Raw genomic sequence first — 20,470 nt, 5'->3', positions numbered from 1 at the left:
CAATATAAAGTGGAACGAAAACAAAGAGGAAATCATTACGAAATCAAATAGCAAGTTATAACACATTTAGACATTTTAAGCTAATACATTATTTAGTATCTAATTCTGCTTTTTTTATTTGTTTATCTATACTCAACGTTCCAATGCATTATTGCATATGCCATATTTTTTTTGGTACATCGAAAAGATAAATTGCACCTGCTAGGAATCGATCCCTAGACCTTCCCTACCAAACTCATATGTGTTTTAGCTCCTTTCACTTGAGCTGTCCTACGGGGTGCATATGTCACTTTTAATTAGGCAATTCTGTTTTAATTAGTCATAGATTGCATTTATCAATTCCTTGTAGCTGTTTCATGCGTTACACTTCATCAGATAGTTAATGTCATTCATATATAATCTTTTAGAAGCCTTTTTATTTGCCTATCTATACTTAACGTTCCAATGCATTATTGCATATGTCACGTTTAATTAGTCATAGATTGCATTTATCAATTCCATGTAGCTGTTACACTTCATCTGATAGTTAATGGCACTCATATATAATCTTTTAGAATCTTAATTATTATTTCAGCTACTCAAACAAAAGTTGAATAAGTTCCAGTTCCATAGATACATGAGTGCTTTGTTGGAAATTCAGTTGCTGCTCTCAAGGGCTTGGGAGGTTTCTATTACTCATGTTCCTCGAGAGGGCAATGAACCGACGGATTGTCTAGCGGGATTGGGAGCATCTATGCAATGTCCATTTACTGAGCTTGTTGTTCCCCCTAGGATGGTGTTGCATCTCCTGTCTTTGGACAGGGAAGAGCATTAGTTTCTTTGTTTAGTTTTCCTATGTACAAAAAAAACAAAATTTGAATAAGTATACTGGTATTTAACAACTGACTTTCAGTTTTAATTTTAATTTCATTTTAAATTCAAATTTCAACTATTAACAGTTTTAAATTGCATTTATATAAGCTTCATAATTTCACAATTTAATAGAAGGAATTTAGAAAGGTGCACTGTCAGCTTTTAAATGCATTGGTGAGGAAAAAACATGGGGAAGAAAGAAGTTTAAACATATTGGGAAAAAAATAAAAGGAAAACCTATCAAAGGTAAGTCCTAAGTCATGCCTTAGAAGTTCGAAAGTTATCAGGTTCAATAAGCATATTGATTACACCACCCTTTCTTTAAGTTTAGCATGGTTCCTACGTGGGTTGTTGTTGAGTTTATGGGGTGGACCTAATGAAGGACAACAACAAAGTAAGATTAAAATCACATTGTTTTTATTTTCTAATTAGCAATCCCTTAATTATATCACAACCAATAGAAAAGAAGAAACAGATGAAGGAATGACTCATGAATAATAATTATTCTACTAAGAAAATGTTTGGAAAAGAATCATGTGATCTTAATGGTGGTATGGTTCTTACAAATTTTACATAATGCGAATGATAATGCAGAAAAATAGGCTTTGGGTCCAAAGAAGCAACAATGGTTTCATCAATTGCTGCGACATTTATCTGACAACAATCTGTAAGCACATAAAATTGGATTGGCAAGCAAAGATGTTCCTGAAACTACAATAGCAGCTCCCTTCAAAAATACCTACAAATATCAATGACATGTTTCACAATTTGCTGCAATTCATAATCAAAACTTACAATTACAGCCACTAAAAAGAAAATAGCTAAAGGTACATGTACATTTTTTTTGAAAAAATGAACTTATCACCACTAAAATTAAAGTCTTAACAAATTTAAGGGATGCTGTCCAAACATGTTATATTTATGAGAATTGCAGATAATTTCCTAGTGTCAATATGTCAGCAAAGGAGTCTAACCTTGGGACTTTAATATTATGATCTCTTTCAATAGGACAAACATGAGAAACATTTCAAGCTTCAGCACCTCTTGAAAGTAAACATGGTTTCAGTTTCATAATTTTAGGGCTCCGATAAAGAGATGTGAACACAACACACTTCATCTGTTGTCCTTCCAAGCCATTGTCTCATCAGGTTTATTATCACATTTCTTATAAACTGAATTGCTTTGTGAAGCAATCCAATCTTTCTCCCTATCAGTCTTTTTTTTTTCCAATCCTCCATTAATTTCATCACTGTGTGTTACTCTTGCACAAAATCACTGCTTAATCATTCCCATGTAGATCACATTTTATAAAAAAAAACACTACAGTCTGAAAGGGGTGAGACTGCAATTTAAGTTTGTTTATAGATCATAAAAAAAGAACATACTTGTAGTTTGGAAGCAGAAACCATCTTCACTCCTTCGCGTTTTTTTGGATATTCTTCACACTCTTCATCCGGTTATGAACTGCAACATTACATAGATCCATAAATCTAACAGAACAATCAAAGAAGAACAACAAAATTAAGAAAAATAAGGGGAAAAGAAGGGAATTTGATCATCATAAAAAAAGAATATACTTGTAGCTTGGGAGCAGCAACCATCTTCATTCCTTGGTGATTTTTGGATATTCTTCACACTCTTCATCCGGTTATGAACTGCAATATTACATAGATCCATAAACATAACAGAACAATCAAAGAAGAACAACAAAATTAAGAAAAAAAAAAAGAAGGGAAATTGATCATACCCTCTTTAGTTCAAATAGAGCGGAATCCAATTAGAGCTTGGTGTCTGTCAAGAAAGTGGAATCAGTGAGAAAAAGGAAAGGAAGAGAAGGTGCATTGCAGAATTAAAATTCAACATAATCCTTGAGAATGCAAAAGTGAGCCTATGTTAACCTAGCAGTTCATCCCCTTTCATACATGACATAATCTCAATCCCCCCAACTTCCTGGTTCTATAGCCTATGAAACTCAATGGAATTTTACTAATAGATGGTAGTAACACAAAAAATAATCAATGCAGGTCCAGATCCAATTGAGCAACAGAGGAGAAAGGCAACTTTTAGCAGTTAAATGCTTCAGAGCACAAATTAGAATTAAGCATTTAATATGACTACAAAAGAATTTCATTTGCAGAATAAAATTAGTTATACAAAATTAACCAAAAGGATGGCGGTATATGCCACATTAGTGTCATCAACCACTTCAGAATACATGCACAAAAATGATTAAGGATATGCATGCATAAGATAAAATAGTGTGGTTAGTCCATGAGCATACATGAACATTTCCTAAAAAAGCAAGAGGGAAACTATCTTGTATACATTGATAAGGCACAAATGGAAATGAAAAGAAGATGTTCATGACATCAGTGTCATTTTATACTAATTTTAAAGAGCACACTTTTTGTCCGTTTTCTTGGGGATGCACCTCTTATAAACTTTTCAACAATACCTGCTTTTCAGTTTCAATTTCTTCCAATTTAAACTTTCTATACCACACACTCAAAAGCTCTAAGGAATGGAACCATTGATAAGTTGTGCTTGATTTTTCAATTTTGTTGGTGGAATCAAATAGAATGAAACCTATGAGGGTAAAATAGATTTGTAGTTACTATCTTTTTAAAACAAAGCTTGGAATCTCAATCAAAAAACAGATAGCATAAAAAGAAGGTGTAACAATAGACTCTAAGGTGGGATACACAGCACATAAAAAACTCTGAAAGCTTTAAAGTTGTTACCTTAGCGTTGCAGGAGAGCATAAGGCATCCTAAATTGGGCCGATTAAGAAGAACATATGAAAGGCAAATCAAAAGTATGAATAAACATTCAATAAGTTGTTGGGTAGAATTAACACTAACCAAATGGATAAATAATAAAAGATGTTACCTTGGCCTTGGAGGAGAACAGATGGCAGCCTAAGTCAGAATGCAGGATCAATTACGAATAACACATGAAAGGCATATCAAAAGAGTAAGTAAATTTAAATTAAAATTAAAAGCATGAAGCAGTGGCAGCGATGGCTCGGCTGAGGAAGAAGGAATGGTGCCGCGAGTTTGGGTTTGATGGAGGTGGAAGGGGGATCTTATATCGCTGGAATGGGGCTGCAGAGAATGAAGCGGCTGAGTCAGGGGAGAAACAGAAACGAAAGACTTTAGAAGAGGTGGAAGATTGAAGAACGAAAACGTATGGCGCCTTCAAGAGGTGGAAACGAAAACGGCAAACACAATGATAACATCCAACGAAAAATACTCATGGCAAAAGGCAAGGGAACAAATGGCCACGGTTGAAAGGGAAGGACGGCTAAGATTTAATCCACAACTAATTATATTGAGATTTACTAAATTGTCCATAGAGAAATTATCATTCATGTTAAATTGTGTATTAAATTACAAAGTTGCCCTCAAAGCTGCAGAAACTCTGCTTATGTTATACTGAAGCACTTTTAATCTAGTGCCTAAACTTTTTCATTTACAAAATATATATATTAGATTACTGATAAGTATGGTCATAATCCAAATTTTAACGTCTTCCTAAATATAGATTAGACTACTAATTGTATAAGCTGAACATATTGCCTTGCTAAAGTTATGAATATACCATATATGTATATAGCCAAATATGGGACTACATATAGCTTTGCTGTTATGGAAAATATTGAATTAAACCTTTACAAACTTTTAACAATTAATTAAATAGAGGATATGGATTCAATTATCAAAATGTACAGGTTTGGGAAGAAAATGATTCCAAAATTTATATAAGAAAAAACACATAATGGAACAACTTGTAAAACCTCAAAAGAAAAGTAAGAATTTACTCACCGGGTCCGGAAGTGGGAAACAACGGAGGGCAGATTGCAGGCGGGTAAAGGCTGAGGCAGAGGCCTTGCAATAGCATATCCAAGTCTCAGCCTACAAATTCTCCATCACTTATAACATGTTTGAATTCCCTTGATACCCACACTCTTCTCTAGCCAATGCCTTGAGCATGTTATAGCATGTTTGAATTCCCTTTATTCCCAGTTTCTTATCTAACCAATGCCTTTAGCATGTCTAGCTGTGAAGAGTTTTCGATAAGCACCACCTGAATTTGGAAATGTGTTAGTAAAGATCTCAACCACTTGAAAAGTAAATTGTGAACATTTTTCAACTTCAATAGCTCTCAATCTTATTTTTTGAAATGGAGAAACATAACAAAGAGCAACACTTAAAGGAAAAGTAATACTAAAAAAATATAAATCCATTATTTAGCAACCAACCATCCTCCCATCAACAAACAAAATCAATTTAAGGGAGTAGCTACATGGGGGAATAAAACAATCGCTTACACCATAAATAAAAAGAAAAAATCATTTAGATCATTGTAGAATGCACCTGGGGAAGTCATGATTTATGATTTCTTTCAACTTGAAGAAGAAGAGTATAAACTAATCTCAGTCCCCATCTCATCATCTAAAAGCTTTAAATTGTGGAAAACTCCTAAACCTGAAATGGAAAAATAAACATGGCGATTACTTTTCGTTCCTCTCATCATTGTTATCATGAAACCTTTGGATTGACAGCTGCTTATTCACTTATAAGGTCTCCTTGAAATTTCAATCTAATTATCATCTTTGATCCTTCTTATCATCTAATTTAAATATATTGTGAAACGGTTAGAATCAAGTAGAGTTGGGATTTTACATCCTTCAAGTGGCTAAAAATAGATCCTTCCTTAAACAAAGGCACTTCCAAAATCTCAAACTGTAGAACATCAAAGGTTTTAGTTTGCAGAAAGTACAACCGGCACACTTTCCAAGCAATTGGATAACAAAATTGACAATGCAAACATAAGCTTATGAGGGATGCCGAACTTTGGCTGGATTTAGAATCAATCCCTTTGTCTTCCGCATAATGCAACCCATGGTAGAAGTAAGGCTTAAACAACTCATGAAGACATATTTGAGAACAAATAAAAAAAATCAGAGAATGAACAAATAATTTAAGAAATCAGTGGGAGATGTCAAGTTTATGGGGGAGCATTCTCTTTTCTGTGTGAATGAACAAATAATTTCGCAATTTAGAAAGGTGCACTGTCAGCCTTTAAATGCATTGGTGAGATGACTGACACTGAAAGAAAAACTTGGATTTGGAAGGGACTCATTGATTGTTCTTTCCATACTTCTAGGCAGCAACTATTATCAAGTAGTTCATTCTTTATATATACACCCAAGAAACGAAAAATTTATCAAAGATATGCATACATTATAGTGGGCAGCACCTGCAAATCAGTTTCTTTTCTAAAACAGGTGCATCAATTATAGTGAGAATTATAAATAAAGAATATAAAATCCACTCAATAAGCACAAATTGTAAGAATACCTTTGGTGGGCAAGTCACCTATTCACTTTATTTCATAACTTCTAGCCTCATCTGAAATTGCAGGTAAATAATATTAGAGACTGAAAAAAAAATCAGAAGATACTATTAGATAAGAGGGCAGAGAGATCCTTTCTTTAAGTTTAGCATGGTTCCTAATGAAGGACAGCAACAGAGCAAGATTAAAATCACATTGGTTCTATTTTCTAATTAGCAATCCTTTAATTAGTTCACAGCCAACATTAATCATTCTGCTTTGACTCTTCTACTTAAAGCTCTCTTATAATTTGCACAGGTTCTGTTAAAACACCTTCAGACCTATAGTTTTTCTCAGCATTTTCAGTTCTCATCTCTATTTGGTGTTGCAAGCTCTTAGATTCCATGACAACCCATTTGTTAGTTTTGAAGTGAGGGATCTGATTTGGGTTCAGAGAAAGGTGCTCCTAAGATTAAACAACACAAAAACAAAAACAATTAGACTAAAAGTAAGATCTACTCAGTTTTTAAAACTAGGCATACATTAGAAACCAATTATGTATTTGGGACATTAGTAACAAATTAGGACAAACATCCAAAGCTATGTATTTTTTTATGGAAATTCTTTGAGGTAGACTATAGAGCAATTGATGAAAAAGTACCAAACACAGAGAGAACATTCATACCTAAAGCGTGAAAGGGAAACCAACAACAGCAAATTACCCATATCATATAGCCATTCATGAATCTGAAATTCCAGAGACAGTTTGCCTCATGCTTCAACAAAAACAGCAAAGGAAAACCAAAAAACCAATTATGTATTTGGGAGCAAACTGCTTTTTCTATAGGAAGAGAAATTTAAGACCAAATATACAAAAAAGTCTGGCCCTTTCAGGGATAATAAAGAGAGAGGGAGAGAAATTCCAGTACCGTTCCTTTGATTTCTGCAAAGCTAGTGAATCACAATCAAGATCAATCTAGTGAGCACCCAGCCAGCAGCCACCATTTAAGGAACAATGTCCGGTGCCAAACCTCAGCCGTCTTCTACATCAGGATCAGGGAAGAAAAAAACAGAAGGGTAACGATATCAGATCAGGAAAAAAAGGGAACTATATCAGTTCTGAATCCTAGAGACCAACAGAGATGAAATACATACCCAAACGGAGCAGACCACCTTCCGTAGTCTGATTCGAACCCTCCAAAAAATCCCTTGTCTCTGTTTGTTCGCATAACTACTCATGAGATCATAACCCTACTCTGATTCGAACCCTCCAAAGAATCCCTTGTCTCCGTTACAACACTGAAACGAAACAAAAATTCAAAAAATAAAAAAACCTGTGAGAAACGGAGCCTACGGGATGGAAGATGGTGATTCATGTCGCAGCCACAGGAGTCTTTCTGAGAAGGAATGATCAGAACCACGAAAAGGGGAAGAAGGTTCTGCAGAGCGGATGCATCAGGAAGAAATTGTAATTTTTTGTTGTGGAGAGCGGAGACTATTTGTGCATATAATGGATAGGAAGAATGAAAGACGCAATGTGTCTGCGTTTTCAATTTCGTGAAACGGCTGTGAGAGAAGGAGAAAAGGAAGAAGGTAAGGTGAAAGGGAAACTGATATGAATGAACGCCTGAGATTAAACCTGAGTGAAATAAAATGACCTTTTTACAAAAATACCCATACCCAACTCTCATAGATATTAAAATAAATTGCTGAAGGAATTTTTTGCCCCTAAGGCTGCAAAACTTTGCTTTTATAGATAGATTTATAGATATAGTCTACTTAATTAAATAGGCTTTTGCAAAAACCTTTAAGTCTTTAACTGTCAGGCCAAGTAATAAGACTTTATCGAGGAATTCTCGCCGATATGGATGTTGACAGCGTGGGAGGCCAGGGTTTCTCGTTCAGTGCTCAGCCGCCGGAGGAGCAAGCTCGGAAGCCTACGTTTAAAGAGACGGTGCTCGGGAAAGCGTCAGAGAAGAAGGATGAACAAGCTCGAGATCTTGTGGATGCGGGAATAATGAAGATGGATTTAGTGGATGGCAACAACTTCTTTCCCATGTTTGATTTCAAGGATGACGAAACCTATGAAACAATCTGCAAGCCTTGGGAAGGTTGTTTAGTAGTGAAGTTGCTGGGAAAGCATATTGGCTATACTGCCCTATGTGAACGTCTGAGATCCTTGTGGAAACCGTCAGGAGGGATTGAGGTGAGAGACATCCACCATGGTTATTTTCCGATCCAGTTCGATGTAATGGAGGATAAATAAAAGGTTATGATCGGAGCACCATGGATGATTTTCGATCACTACCTATCTGTTAAGCCATGGACACCGGACTTTGTGGCGGCAAACACCAAGATCAACACGACCATGGTGTGGATTCGCATACCGGATCTTGGGTTTCAGTTCTATGATGAAAGCATTCTTATGACACTAGCTAAACCGATTGGGACTCCAATCCGGGTAGACATGAACACCATGGCCATGCAACGTGGAAGATACGCAAGAATATGCGTAGAGATTGATCTCAACAAGCATGTCCTTGGTAGAGTTGGATTGCGTGGGGTTTGGTATAATGTCGAGTATGAAGGTCTCCATTTACTGTGTGCCTCTTGTGGCTGCTACAGTCATCTCGGGCGGAATTGCAATGCACCGCCGAGGCAACCACCGGCTCAGCGGGAGAAGGAGGTGGCGGTGGGTGGTGAAGCACTTGCTAGGGCACAAATAGTGAGTGTTGTAACGCCAGTTACTCCAACAGCAGACCAGGCAATGAATGATGCAATGATTAGGGATGAAGCAATCAAGCCAATTATTCCAATTAAATGTCTTGATGATGCCCATGGTGAATGGCTAGCAGTGACCAAGGGGAAACAACCAGCAAATTCAAAGAAGGATATTCATGCGAAACAAACACAAAAATGGGGAAAGCCAGCTGTACGAGGTCCATTGAATGGCAGTAGTGCAAAGACATCACCGTTGGATGAGGGCAGCGTGTTGAATGATGAGGATGGCAATAAATTGGTTACCAAATCAGTAGCTGTCCAACATGGGAAAAAACGCACAAGAAAGGAAGTTTCCATGCCAGGAGCCAAGGTCCCACCTCTCATGCAGCATGACAAGGGAGGCACTTCGACTTTGAACAACAAGGGGACAACATCGGTGCAGCAGGGAAATGACCAACACACCATGGTGATAGGGAATAAGAAAGTTTATGTATTGAATGATGGAGTGCATACCACAATGAACCTTCAGCCTCAAGGGGGAAACCGATATGCTCTTCTCGAGGACTCAAAGGAACAGCAGGAGAACTCCACTGCCATGGTTCTTCATGGGGCCAGCAACGTTCCAATTGACCCTGGAGATGCCACCACAAACTGCGGGAATTAAGCTCCCTCGGCGGCTAAACTGCTTTCTAATTCAACTCACTGACCATAGTGGTTTGAAATTTCTCCAAATCTACCCTGCCGCTGCGTTTCCTCTTCTTCTTATTCTTCTTCTCCTATAGAATATAGTTGAGAGCTTTTGCTTCTTCTTCTTCTGCCATCTTCTCTACACGTTAGTGTTGCATGCAACTGTAAACTGAGAGACACTGTCGAGTTAGATACAAATCGTGGAGACCAAACAGAGTGTTAATACTCGCCGCCGCTAAGACCAAACAGAGACGCACATGAGAATAACTGAGAGTGAGTTTGATTTTTTTTTTTGGTCAAAAGAGTGAGTTTGATTTGAGAGTCTCTTTTTCTTTTCTTATTGCCTGTGCAATTGGATTGGGCTCGGGGTTGGGGTCGGGCCGGGTTTTTTTAATCCCGCAAGAGTCTGCATAGATTTTACTATTTTAGCTTGTATCTTTTTTCCTTTTTTTGATATATAAATCAAAAAAAAAATCCAATGTTTTTGAATCTCCCAATTAATTTACATGGTAATTTGAATCATCAACCTAACCTATGAGAGAATGAAATTTTTTTTTTTTTTTTGAAATTGAGGATGAAATTTAAACGCGGAGAAGGTTATGATGAATTATTTCAGCCCAAGTTCATACATTTGGTATTTACTCAAGGAGCAGAAAACAAAAATAATTTTGATGATTGAGGTTGAGGAGGAGTGGGAATAATTTCATGATTTGTCATGTCATCAATTATTTAAACCTCAAAGCTTCATCAGATTCGATACGTGTATGCGTGTGTCATCATTCTCGTTCATTAACTATTATTGCTTAAACACACTTCACAAAATCCAAAACCACAAGAGAAGCTTTCTTTCTGCAACTCAACTCACGATCTTTCCAGAACCCCAATCTCTCTGATCTGATCACACCAAATCGCATTCCCTCTCTTCCTCCGAAACTGCTCGGAACCATCGAGCAGTTTCGTTTCAATTCCGATTATGCAGCATGACCTCAATTGAGCTCTGATTCTTCAACCATGTGGTATAATTCATTCTGGAAATCCAGAGATCGTTTCTCCTTGGATCAACTCAGGTCAGTCACACCTTCATATTCGCTTCAATTCTTAGGTCATTCAATAATTGATTATCCTGCTTTCGATTTTCGATTTTCGATTTTCAGGTACTTAACTGACCAATTGACCAAAACTCAGATTGTTAATGAGGTTAACAAGGTAATCAAATTCAAATCACCCCCATTCAGCTTAAACTTCATTTGATTTTGACATTTCGTTCCCCTTTTTTGCTTAATTGTGGTGGTGTTATGTGTTGAAGGATTTTGTTATTGAGGCACTGAGATTGATTGCGGAGTTGATAATATATGGTGATCAACATGACCCGAGTTTTTTCGAGTGAGATTCCTTGATGATTAATGATTATGTTATGTTTTCTTAGTATGATTGATTGTTGTTGTTGTGCTGCAAGTTTATTATTGTATCCTGGTTTGGCTTGTGGCAGATTTTTCATGGAAAAGCAAGTCATGGGCGAGTTCGTGCGGATTCTAAAACTTAGCAGGACTGTTAGTGTTCCTCTACAGTTGCTGCAAACAGTCAGCATTATGGTCCAGAATCTGAAAAGTGAACATGCTATATGTAGGTTGATTATCAAATGGATTTCGTTTCCTTGTTCAGAAGTTTATAAATGGCTTGTAATGATGTTTGATGGATTAATAAACTTCTTTGCTGAAAAATATTTGCAGATTACATGTTTAGTAATGAGCATGTGAACTACCTGATAACGTATTCGTTTGACTTTCGAAATGAAGAGCTGTTGTCTTACTACATATCCTTTTTAAGGTTTGTTTTTAGCCTTGCTTTTTATTGCACTGGTGAATGGTGGTTGGTCGTTGTACTTCATAGAATTAGTTTTCTGAAGCCGGTGTATTTTTTGTTGACTTTCTCTATCATTTGTATAGTATTAGCTAATCAGTTCTCTGGTTATATGTCTTTTGGCTTCTGTAGAGCAATAAGTGGAAAACTGAACAGGAATACAGTTTCGCTGCTTGTGAGGACTCACGATGTAAGTTTTATGCTTCATGAATGTTGCTTGCTGGATATCATGTTCGTGGCATTAGACTTGTAATGTATAGGGTCCTATATTTTAGGGGGGGGGGGTGTTTTTGGCTTGTTAGTTGGATAAATGTTGCTGTTTTTTCTACTTAGATCGGAATTTTATTGAAAATCTATGGTTAGAAAAAATAATAAGGGAAGGAGGAGAAAATGAAATAGATACTAGAAAAACTTGTTTTAGATATTTCCCCAGTGGATGACTTTGTCACAGAAGCCTGTTGGAAGGGAAACATTGTTAATAGTCAGTGACAGTCAAATCTTGTGAGATCATTAACAATTTATTTTTGTGCATTAACACAGTTAATCATTTATGTCTATCAATTCTTTTAAATATAGTCCGTCAAGATACGGACCTATTGGAGCTTATCTACAAGAAAAAGCACTGAATAAGCTCCAATAAGTGCTCTTTGGTTTGCATCCAAATGGGTTAATAGTTGACTTTGTATCTTTTGGCTTGGGAGAAGTTAATTCTGCCTTTGTTTTTGAGCTGGTCCAATGTCTTCAATGTATCTTTTTATTCATTTAGGATGAGGTAGTTTCATTTCCACTGTATGTCGAGGCCATACGCTTTGCATTTCATGAGGAGAAAATGGTTCGCAATGCAGTAAGAGCTGTGACCCTGAATGTTTATCATGGTGAGATTTTATTGTTTCACACAGATCCTCTTCTGTAAATTTTTCTCCTTCCTTCCATTTCCTTCTTGAACTCAATTTTTATGCTAAAACAATTTCAATTTTCTAATACGTTGCTGTATAATTTTCAGTTGGAGATGACTCTCTTAATAGATATATAACCAGGGAACCTCACACGGATTACTTCTCGAACCTGGTTTCATTTCTTAGGAAGCAGAGCATGGATTTAAGTAGACTGGTCTCTACTGCCCTGACGTAAGAAACTTCTTTTCTCTTTCATATACTTGGTTAATATCCCTTGCGTCCTAAGAGAGCAATTGTGGTTACTGAATACTGTGACAGAAATCCAGGCCCAGATTCAACCTCTACTGTTGTTGATGCTGTAGATGAAATTGAGGATAATCTATACTACCTTAATGATGTTGTCTCTGCTGGAATTCCTGATGTTGGGAGGATAATTACAGACAGTATTCTGATGGTTTTGATATTTCCAATTCTTCTTCCTTCCATGAAGATTGTGGTTGATAAGGTATTCAGTTATTCACTTTATGGCTTTGTCAGATCAATTTCATCCACTTTCATCTTTGGTCAAAGATTTTTGAAAAAAATTGCATATGCCGATCTTGATTCTTATGCAACTTGTTCTTATTAATGATTGGTAGCACATTTATCCAGGACATCCAAAGTGGTGTTGTCACGTCTCTGTACTTACTTTGTTGCATCCTGAGGATTGTCAAAATCAAAGATTTGGCAAATACCATAGCTGCTGCTCTTTGTTATCCCTCAGAGGCCTTTGCAAAAAGTTCTGGGGGTAATTTCAATGGCCATACATCTGATCATGATTTCACATCTGAATACCAAGTGTCAGATAATGATAATCTTACCAAGCGTGATACAATACACTCAATGGTTGATGTTCCACGCTCTTCTAGTTCTTCAGGTTATCAAACAGAAGGTGTTCTTATTCCAAAAGATTCTAGCAGTTCAAATTTGTCTTTAAGGTAAAAGCTACTATTTTTCACTTCAAAATGTATAATTTTTGTTACTATTTTTAAAGACTGAGAACAGTTCGCATGCTCAATTATTCAAGTGCAAATATATAATATTGTGTTGTATAAAGAAAAGAACACAGTATGGTTCTAGGCTTCTTGTTTACAGCCTTCTGATGATTTTTTGAATTAAAACATGTTTCAGTTAAATAAAATTTCTTGGTACATTTTTCATTTGTATAGGCTTCAAATCTATTTTGTTACCATTTAATAATGGTGCAGTTGTAAAAATTGAAGTTATGATTTAGACTATATTTATTAGATTTCTTGGATTTCTATGATTGATGTAGGGAGGTTTTGCTTGCATATGTTACAAAAGGAGATGATATCCATGTTTTGGGCTCTTTAGGCATGCTTGCAACTCTGCTGCAAACTAAAGGTTGTGTAATTGATTTTTCCTTGTTAACCATTGCATCCTTTGCCGTTTTCTTAATATATATCTCTCCATTCTCTCGTTCTTTAGAACTTGATGAATCAATGCTAGACGTGCTGGGGATTCTTCCACAACGCAAACAACACAAGAAACTCTTATTGGTATGCGTCATTCTTCCGTTTTGACCTTTTTCCTCATGTGAGCATTTGACAGTTGACATTTGCATGCTTTTCTTTGTTTAAATGTAAGTTGTATTGGGGGTAGGTTCTGTCAAGACAGATGAAAGATAAACATATGTTGAAAACTGTGTCCCAACTCCCAACTATACCACAGCTTGATATTTATAAAATGAATGCAATAAATACAAAGATAATTTTCCTAAATCACATTATTTACATGATATATTGAAGAACCTAGACATTTACACTAAACCTAGACATAGTAATACACATTCTAATGCTCCCCTCATGCGCCAGTTGAAGCAAGTGGCCAATGGGAGAGACAGGTGGTGCGGCAGCAGATGGAACCTCTGATGACGGTGAAATTTCAGGACTGGGTCAATTTGATTACGCTAGAGGCAATGGTAGTGATGGTTGGCTGAACTGTGCATGGATGGGGTGGTAAACATCTTTGAGACATGTGGAGAGAGAAAATGGTCAATAGAAAAGGGATCATCGCAGACTTGGTGATGTACCAGAGTTGAAAATGATCAGCCTGAAAAATTTCACTGGAGGAAAATGGATCCACCAAGTATGAATTGTTATAGGAGTTACCTCTAAATACCATATTAAGAGGATTTAGCTATGCTCAAAATAAAGAGGGTTCCTTCTAACAGTTGATTAGGAAAACAACAATTGGGGTTTTATTATTTTCATAGTTTGTTATTTATGGTAAACGGATCCTATCCAGCCACCTGTCGCTCTATCTCTGCAACAAAAACCATAACCATTCATTTTGCATCCAATAGTCAATTTACCCGAGATTGGTATCAAATTTAGAAATTGGTTAATCTACCCTTGAAATTGATTAATACTCTGCTGCAAAGATGCTAGACGGAAGAGAGGGTCCAAATCCTTATATATGTGCATGTATTTTAATATAATTTCAACTGTTGATTTTTCAACCTTTTTAACTCTTCAATTTATCCTCTAAGGTGAACCTAATGTAGAAGAGCCAAAACCTAAGAGAGAGAGAGAAAAGTATACTAAGTTGAAAACTATGGTTCTCAATTACACCATGAACAATATGAAGAGACCTATTGCTCACGTTGGACCTTGTCAATGGATTAAGTTTTGCCATTGGTGGAGAAGAGGGGGGACACCTAGTAGGAGGGTGTGAGGAAGGAGAAAGAAATTTTATTTTGTGGGTGGTATTTATAGTAATGTGATGTGATATGGCCTAGTGTGTCAAAGCATGATATTCTTGAATGAATATTGGTCCATGTGCTGAGTGTTCAAGCCTTCAAGGAGTAGATGAGGTGCTTGTGACTTGTGAGAAGGGATATATAGTGGAGTAGAGGAAGAGTGTATTCATGTGGGTGGCATGTCAGCTATGTTTTGAAGACACAATCTCCTTTTAGAAGTGATGACTGATGAAATGAAAGAATGAGTGGCTTAGGCTGTCTTGAGTTTCTTGAGAGCTGACTTGTGAATGAGCACACCTATGGCTGATTTGATGGTATAAAATCACGAGTCACGTATTTTTCAAAATACTCCTTTATATGATGTTGTGCCTAAGTGTATATATGTGGTGCATGTCCAAAGGATAACTATCTTTTAAGGGTACAAAACCCGCTGACTTGGCAATTCATTTCACTTTTGATGAATTTGGTTTCATTGTTGAAATATCATTTGATTGGGACTACATATTTGGTGCAGCAAGCTTTAGTTGGTGAGGGTTCAGATGAAGAACAACTGTTTTCTACCAGAAGTAGCTTAACTAGGGATGGAATTGGCAGTGTTCTTGATGTCTATCATGAAAAGATCAAGGTTTGAATTCCTTCTATTCTTCAGCAGTTGTTGATTTATTTTTATTTTCATTACCAATTTTAGAATCTCCTGGTTGGTTTCCTTACATTTACCATGTCTAACAGGAACAGTATGGGGTCTCTTTTCAGTCTTCTGATGTGGGAATAAGCCCTGAAGTACATAGATTTCAGGTAAGTGTTTGTATTTAGTAGTCTTACTGATATACAATTTCTATAGTTTCTAATGATTTTTAAGACATGGAGCTGTAACCTTAGAATACTCAATGTTTGTTCCTTATGGTTAGTGGATATAGGAGCTCTATGCATGTATACCAAATTCACTCAACCCCATTTGAACTGCCTTCTGGCTTCTGGGTTTCACGTTTCAGTTTCGCTGTGGAACACATGCTGGAAAGCTAACTGATGTTCTAGCTGCACATGACCTGTTTGGGATTTTTAACACAAATATGGCTTCAACTTTGTATCAGACAAGCTAAAAGGAAGGTATCCAATGAAAATCATAGATGGGAATTGACTTGTAGTGAAAACCCTACTCTGCGGCACTGCTGCAAACTAAAAAATCAGAAAAATATTGGTTTTGTTGTAAAACAAGAAAAGAGGGGAAAATACATGAAAGGGAGTCCGCTGAGGTACTGCTATGGACCCTTTAAGTCCACACAGCCTCTTATAATCTACTTTTTTTTTTTTCATTAGCTGGAAATGCATTAAGTGGGAGCAGGTAGGGAAGGAAAAAGAGAGGAAGTGACTGACTTTATTTGAATGCAGCACATAGCAGCCACCCCCTAAAAAAAATAGTGGATCATCAGTCGCTGCGCTTGATTTGTTGGCTGTGCAGCGTTGAAGACTGCATCATTGTGCAACTGAAGATAAAATGAAATAGAGAACTAAAAGTCCGAATTTGGTGCTCTATTAGTGGGGCTAACTTAGGGAATTTCACGCCCATTGTGCATCGTGGCTGCTGCAGTGCTCAAGCGCTCTGCTACACTATTTAGGAGTGGGCAAGAGCAGCTCCACTCAGCTATGCTGCAATGGCCACCTAATATCTACTGGAAATGAGTGGTTAATGTATGTGCGTTTGTGTTATATGGCCACCTGTTGTGAAAAAATAAGGACGAAGTGGGCAGTTCATGACCTTTGGTGATGTTGTTAGCGTGAGCATAAACGGTTTCTTATTTTTTAGTATTAAATTAGTTTGGTGGACTGCAATGTACTTAATCTACGATGTACTTGTCTAATTATTTAGAAATCAGAAGACTTAGTCCGAGCTGTAATGCTTTTGTTGGTTTTTCATCTGTTGCTTGTCTGTGCCGTAAAATGGTGAAATGTTACTGGCATCATTTCCCTTTTCTTCTTATTAGCATTTAAAACCCACGTTTTGAAGCTCCATATATTCAGAATTAGAATTCTCCAAATGCTAGTTATCAGTTACTTGTTCTTTTTAATCATGGATGATTTTTTTTCTTCTGTTTTTCTTAAACGTTTGGAGGTCAGCTTAATCTTAGTTTGTTATGTTTTAGTTCTGTACTCTTATTCAGTGTGCTTTTCAGGTGATTGATGCATTAGCGAACCTCTTTTGCCGGTCTAATGTATCTGCGGCGACACTATGGGACGGTGGTTGGCTTGTACGCCAGCTGTTTCCTTATAGCGAGTCAGAATTCAACAGCCATCACCTTCAATTACTGAAAGTAAGAACATATGAGACTTTTCTAGCTATACTGACAATAACTTAATGTCCCCGAGGGTTAGCTCAAGTGGTAAAGAGCTAGGGGACATAGGGTGGGGAGGGGAAGGTCCAGGGTTCGAATCCTGGAAGGGAACTTTGAAGGGATTTTCTAACTTACTAACAACTAACCACTAACATTTGCCTATCAAAAAAAAAAAACTGACAATAACTTAATACGTTCTCTTAAGATTGCATAATGTATATAATTGCTTTGTAGGTTAAAGTAACATTGCTGCTTGCTATTATGTAGATCAAATAATTACTTTCTATTTTCTGAAATATCAGTTCAGTACATCTGTTAAGATGGAAGTTGGGTCATTTTGAGAGAAGATACTGATACAAAATTGCATAAAAATCTAACTTCCTTTTCAAGTGTTGTCATCAATCTAAATTTTATTATCCTTAATTGTGCAAATATGCTAATAATTTAAATGATGAACAATCAACTAATACATAAAACACCTGGCCCTAGATATGTTATCATTCTCATTTGAGTGGCTCACATTAAATGTACCTGAAGGATTTCAAAATTCAAAGAACAATTAGGTCAAAATATAGGAATGGGGTGATGCTGAAGAGAATACAAATTGAAACACACACAAAAAGGAAAACATGAAAAGATATATATAATTATATATAATTATATCTTTTTTCTATACTCCTTTTTTCTACAATGGATTGGCCACATTGTAACCATGAATGTAGAAATTCATGAATACGATACATACCAAGAATGGAAAAGAGATGATCAAAAAGAAAAAGAAAAAACATTATAGCAAGGGGAAATCCCTCTCAGTGCTTGTAGTGTAATCTGTACTATTTGTCTTTCCTAATCCAATTATGTAAATGCTCCTCTAATACAGGTTTCTTACAAGAATTGTTCTTCTGCTCTTGTTGAGGAGGTTAATGGTATCTGGCCTGACTTTCTTATTCCTGTTCTATGTGATGAATGGAGAAAGTGCAAAAGAGGTGATTTTCTTATGATATATTTTTCTGCTTGATTGTTGCTGTGTTTGAAAAGTTTACGTGATCTTGAGCTGGAAGTTTTTAACTGTAGCAATGGAGTCGTCATCTCCTCGGAAAGAACCGGATTGCATGCTTGGGCTACAACGAAAGTTCTCTTCAGAAGGTAAGCTTGTTTCAAAATTCATTTTCCTTCAGCATTCATTTATTTACTGCAAATGATCTCTCTGCTGTTTATACAGACAGCATTCCACACAGGTCATCTTTGGCTGCTGGAGAAAGAATGCACGAGTTGGTGAAGGTCTGTGCTTACTTTTTATCCCCGACCCTAAAGAAAACATTTTAAATTTTTTTACAATTGATTTATAGCATAAAAATGTGAATACTGTGGTATTCTCAATTGTCGTTCTTATGGATTTTGTTTTTATGTATTTATTCTCATTTAGGTATTTGTACTACAACACCAACTTCAATTATTCACTCTTGGTAGAGCTTTACCCGAGCAACCTCCAATTAATCCTCCTGGTGATCTCCCTACAAACTGTCGTGCCCATACTTCTGGGATTGCCGCGTCAGGCCCGAAGGCTGGCACTGAAGTTTGCATTGGTTAGTAATATGAACTGCAGTTCTTGTATTCTCTCCACTGGTCTTAATTAGGCTGCATTTCGAAGAGTTTATTGTATACGTATACAGTAGTTTGCCACTGTTAAGTTCCATGTTATCTGTCATTCCTTTCTGGCCAATAGATGAAGGCTACATGCTATTGCCTTAAACCAGCAATGAACTAATTGTTGTCAAATTTCTTATATTTTCCATTTGCAGTTAATGCCGTGCGTTGTAGAATATGCTTTGAGAGGGGTAAAGAGCGACACTTATGCTTTATAGCAATGTCTTTAGGAGTATCTGGTTGGATTATTCTGGCAGAAGAGTTGCCACTGAAGACGTCCTATGGAGTCATTCGGGCTGTTGCACCTTTGGCTGGATGCGATGTGTGTATTGTTGTCTAAAACTTGTGCATTTAATTTTGAGTGAAGTTGTTTGGTATTATTGACAATTATGGTGAAACTAACAATCAATACTTATCCTCATTGTCTAGCCCAGGATTGATGATGATCACTCAACATGGCTACACTTGTGGATCCGTTCATCCTCTTTACCATTTCTAGATCCTGCCAAATTCAATGGTTACGGGAAAATGAAAAGAAAAGGTTTAGTAGATGGAAGATGGACATTGGCGTTCAGGGATGAGGAGTCTTGCAAGTCTGCTTTATCCATGATTGCTGAAGAGATCAATTTTCTGAGTGATGAGGTTCATAGAAGACTAAGGCCTTTGCTCAACCTTGAAACTGCAACAGATCCATCAAGCTCGCCTGCAGATGACACCCCTTTGTATAAAACACTTCAAAATCCATTGTAAGTTCTCTGGCTTGGTGTACAATAGTATGTTGTTTGCTCATAGGGTTGGAAAATATTAAGTCTCGCCCCTTTTGTATATGCCCCCCAAGATACATACCAGATTTTAGATTAGTAACTGGTACAGTGTCATTCTTTTTGACATTTTGTATACTAGCCTTCCTTTATCCGATGTGTAAGTTTAGCCTTAGTTCTCATTTTAGCAACTCTAACCTAGGCCCTGAATCTTTTTTTTCATATTGCGAGCAAGCTTTTAAGCAAATGTAAATCTGAGGGAACCTCATCAGGAAAGTTTTTTTCTCCTTTTTCGTGTCCTTGTTTTCTCTTGTTTGTAATGAAGGTCTTTATTTTTTATAAATTTGTGTTGATGGTAAGCATATTCTTTCTTGCTCCATTATCCTGCATTGGGGCAGGGTGTTAATACTCTGATTATTTGAATTTCTCACTGCAGCAATTCCTTTTGATAATGTGTACATCCTTTGTCACCCCTTATTTTTGGCCTTGACAAAAGGGTGGTTTTTAATTTTGAAACATGCTATGTTGTTGAAGATTTGCAACAGCTTCAATAATAGGCTGTCTTCATCGGCAATGCAACAAAGTATAGTTCTTATGTTCTCCAGCTTCATCAAAGCA

At 36.7% G+C, this 20,470-nt stretch overlaps 1 protein-coding gene and 1 long non-coding RNA gene across 27 annotated transcripts; one reads left to right on the top strand and one right to left on the bottom strand.

The window, feature by feature from the left end:
* Positions 1-388: 388 nt before the first annotated feature.
* LOC130714818 (uncharacterized) lies at positions 389-7,796 on the bottom strand. 23 transcript variants are annotated; one of them, XR_009011448.1, is made up of 13 exons: positions 7,345-7,792; positions 7,119-7,232; positions 6,875-6,965; positions 6,531-6,655; positions 6,216-6,266; positions 5,229-5,339; positions 4,677-4,938; positions 3,742-3,770; positions 3,594-3,622; positions 2,600-2,643; positions 2,430-2,507; positions 2,238-2,316; positions 1,337-1,591 (listed from the first exon to the last, which is right to left on the bottom strand). It is a non-coding gene; the product is annotated as an uncharacterized LOC130714818 (long non-coding RNA). The 23 variants fall into 23 exon arrangements; XR_009011449.1 differs by having other exon boundaries at positions 6,875-6,936; XR_009011456.1 differs by lacking the exons at positions 1,337-1,591; positions 6,531-6,655 and adding exons at positions 389-832; positions 1,827-2,113 and having other exon boundaries at positions 6,875-7,232; positions 7,345-7,796.
* A 2,488-nt stretch (positions 7,797-10,284) lies between these two features.
* On the top strand, positions 10,285-20,211 carry LOC130714815 (protein TRANSPARENT TESTA 9-like). 4 transcript variants are annotated; one of them, XM_057564772.1, is made up of 21 exons: positions 10,300-10,664; positions 10,752-10,803; positions 10,904-10,980; positions 11,087-11,220; positions 11,328-11,424; positions 11,590-11,647; positions 12,224-12,332; positions 12,461-12,584; positions 12,672-12,858; positions 13,005-13,330; positions 13,669-13,757; positions 13,842-13,912; positions 15,629-15,739; positions 15,844-15,909; positions 17,286-17,423; positions 18,325-18,430; positions 18,519-18,590; positions 18,667-18,725; positions 18,871-19,030; positions 19,247-19,413; positions 19,521-20,211. In XM_057564772.1, exons 1-21 carry the CDS (start codon positions 10,609-10,611, stop codon positions 19,839-19,841), a joined length of 2,580 nt encoding a protein of 859 aa, XP_057420755.1. In that variant the 5' UTR covers positions 10,300-10,608; the 3' UTR covers positions 19,842-20,211. The 4 variants fall into 4 exon arrangements, with proteins under 4 accessions (XP_057420756.1, XP_057420754.1, XP_057420755.1 ...); XM_057564773.1 differs by having other exon boundaries at positions 10,285-10,803; positions 19,526-20,211; XM_057564771.1 differs by having other exon boundaries at positions 10,297-10,803.
* Positions 20,212-20,470: the final 259 nt, after the last annotated feature.

Source organism: Lotus japonicus, chromosome 4 (genome assembly GCF_012489685.1).
Source record: "Lotus japonicus ecotype B-129 chromosome 4, LjGifu_v1.2".
In the NCBI taxonomy this organism is placed as follows: Eukaryota; Viridiplantae; Streptophyta; class Magnoliopsida; order Fabales; family Fabaceae; genus Lotus; species Lotus japonicus.
This window is presented reverse-complemented; position numbering and strand designations above follow the sequence as displayed.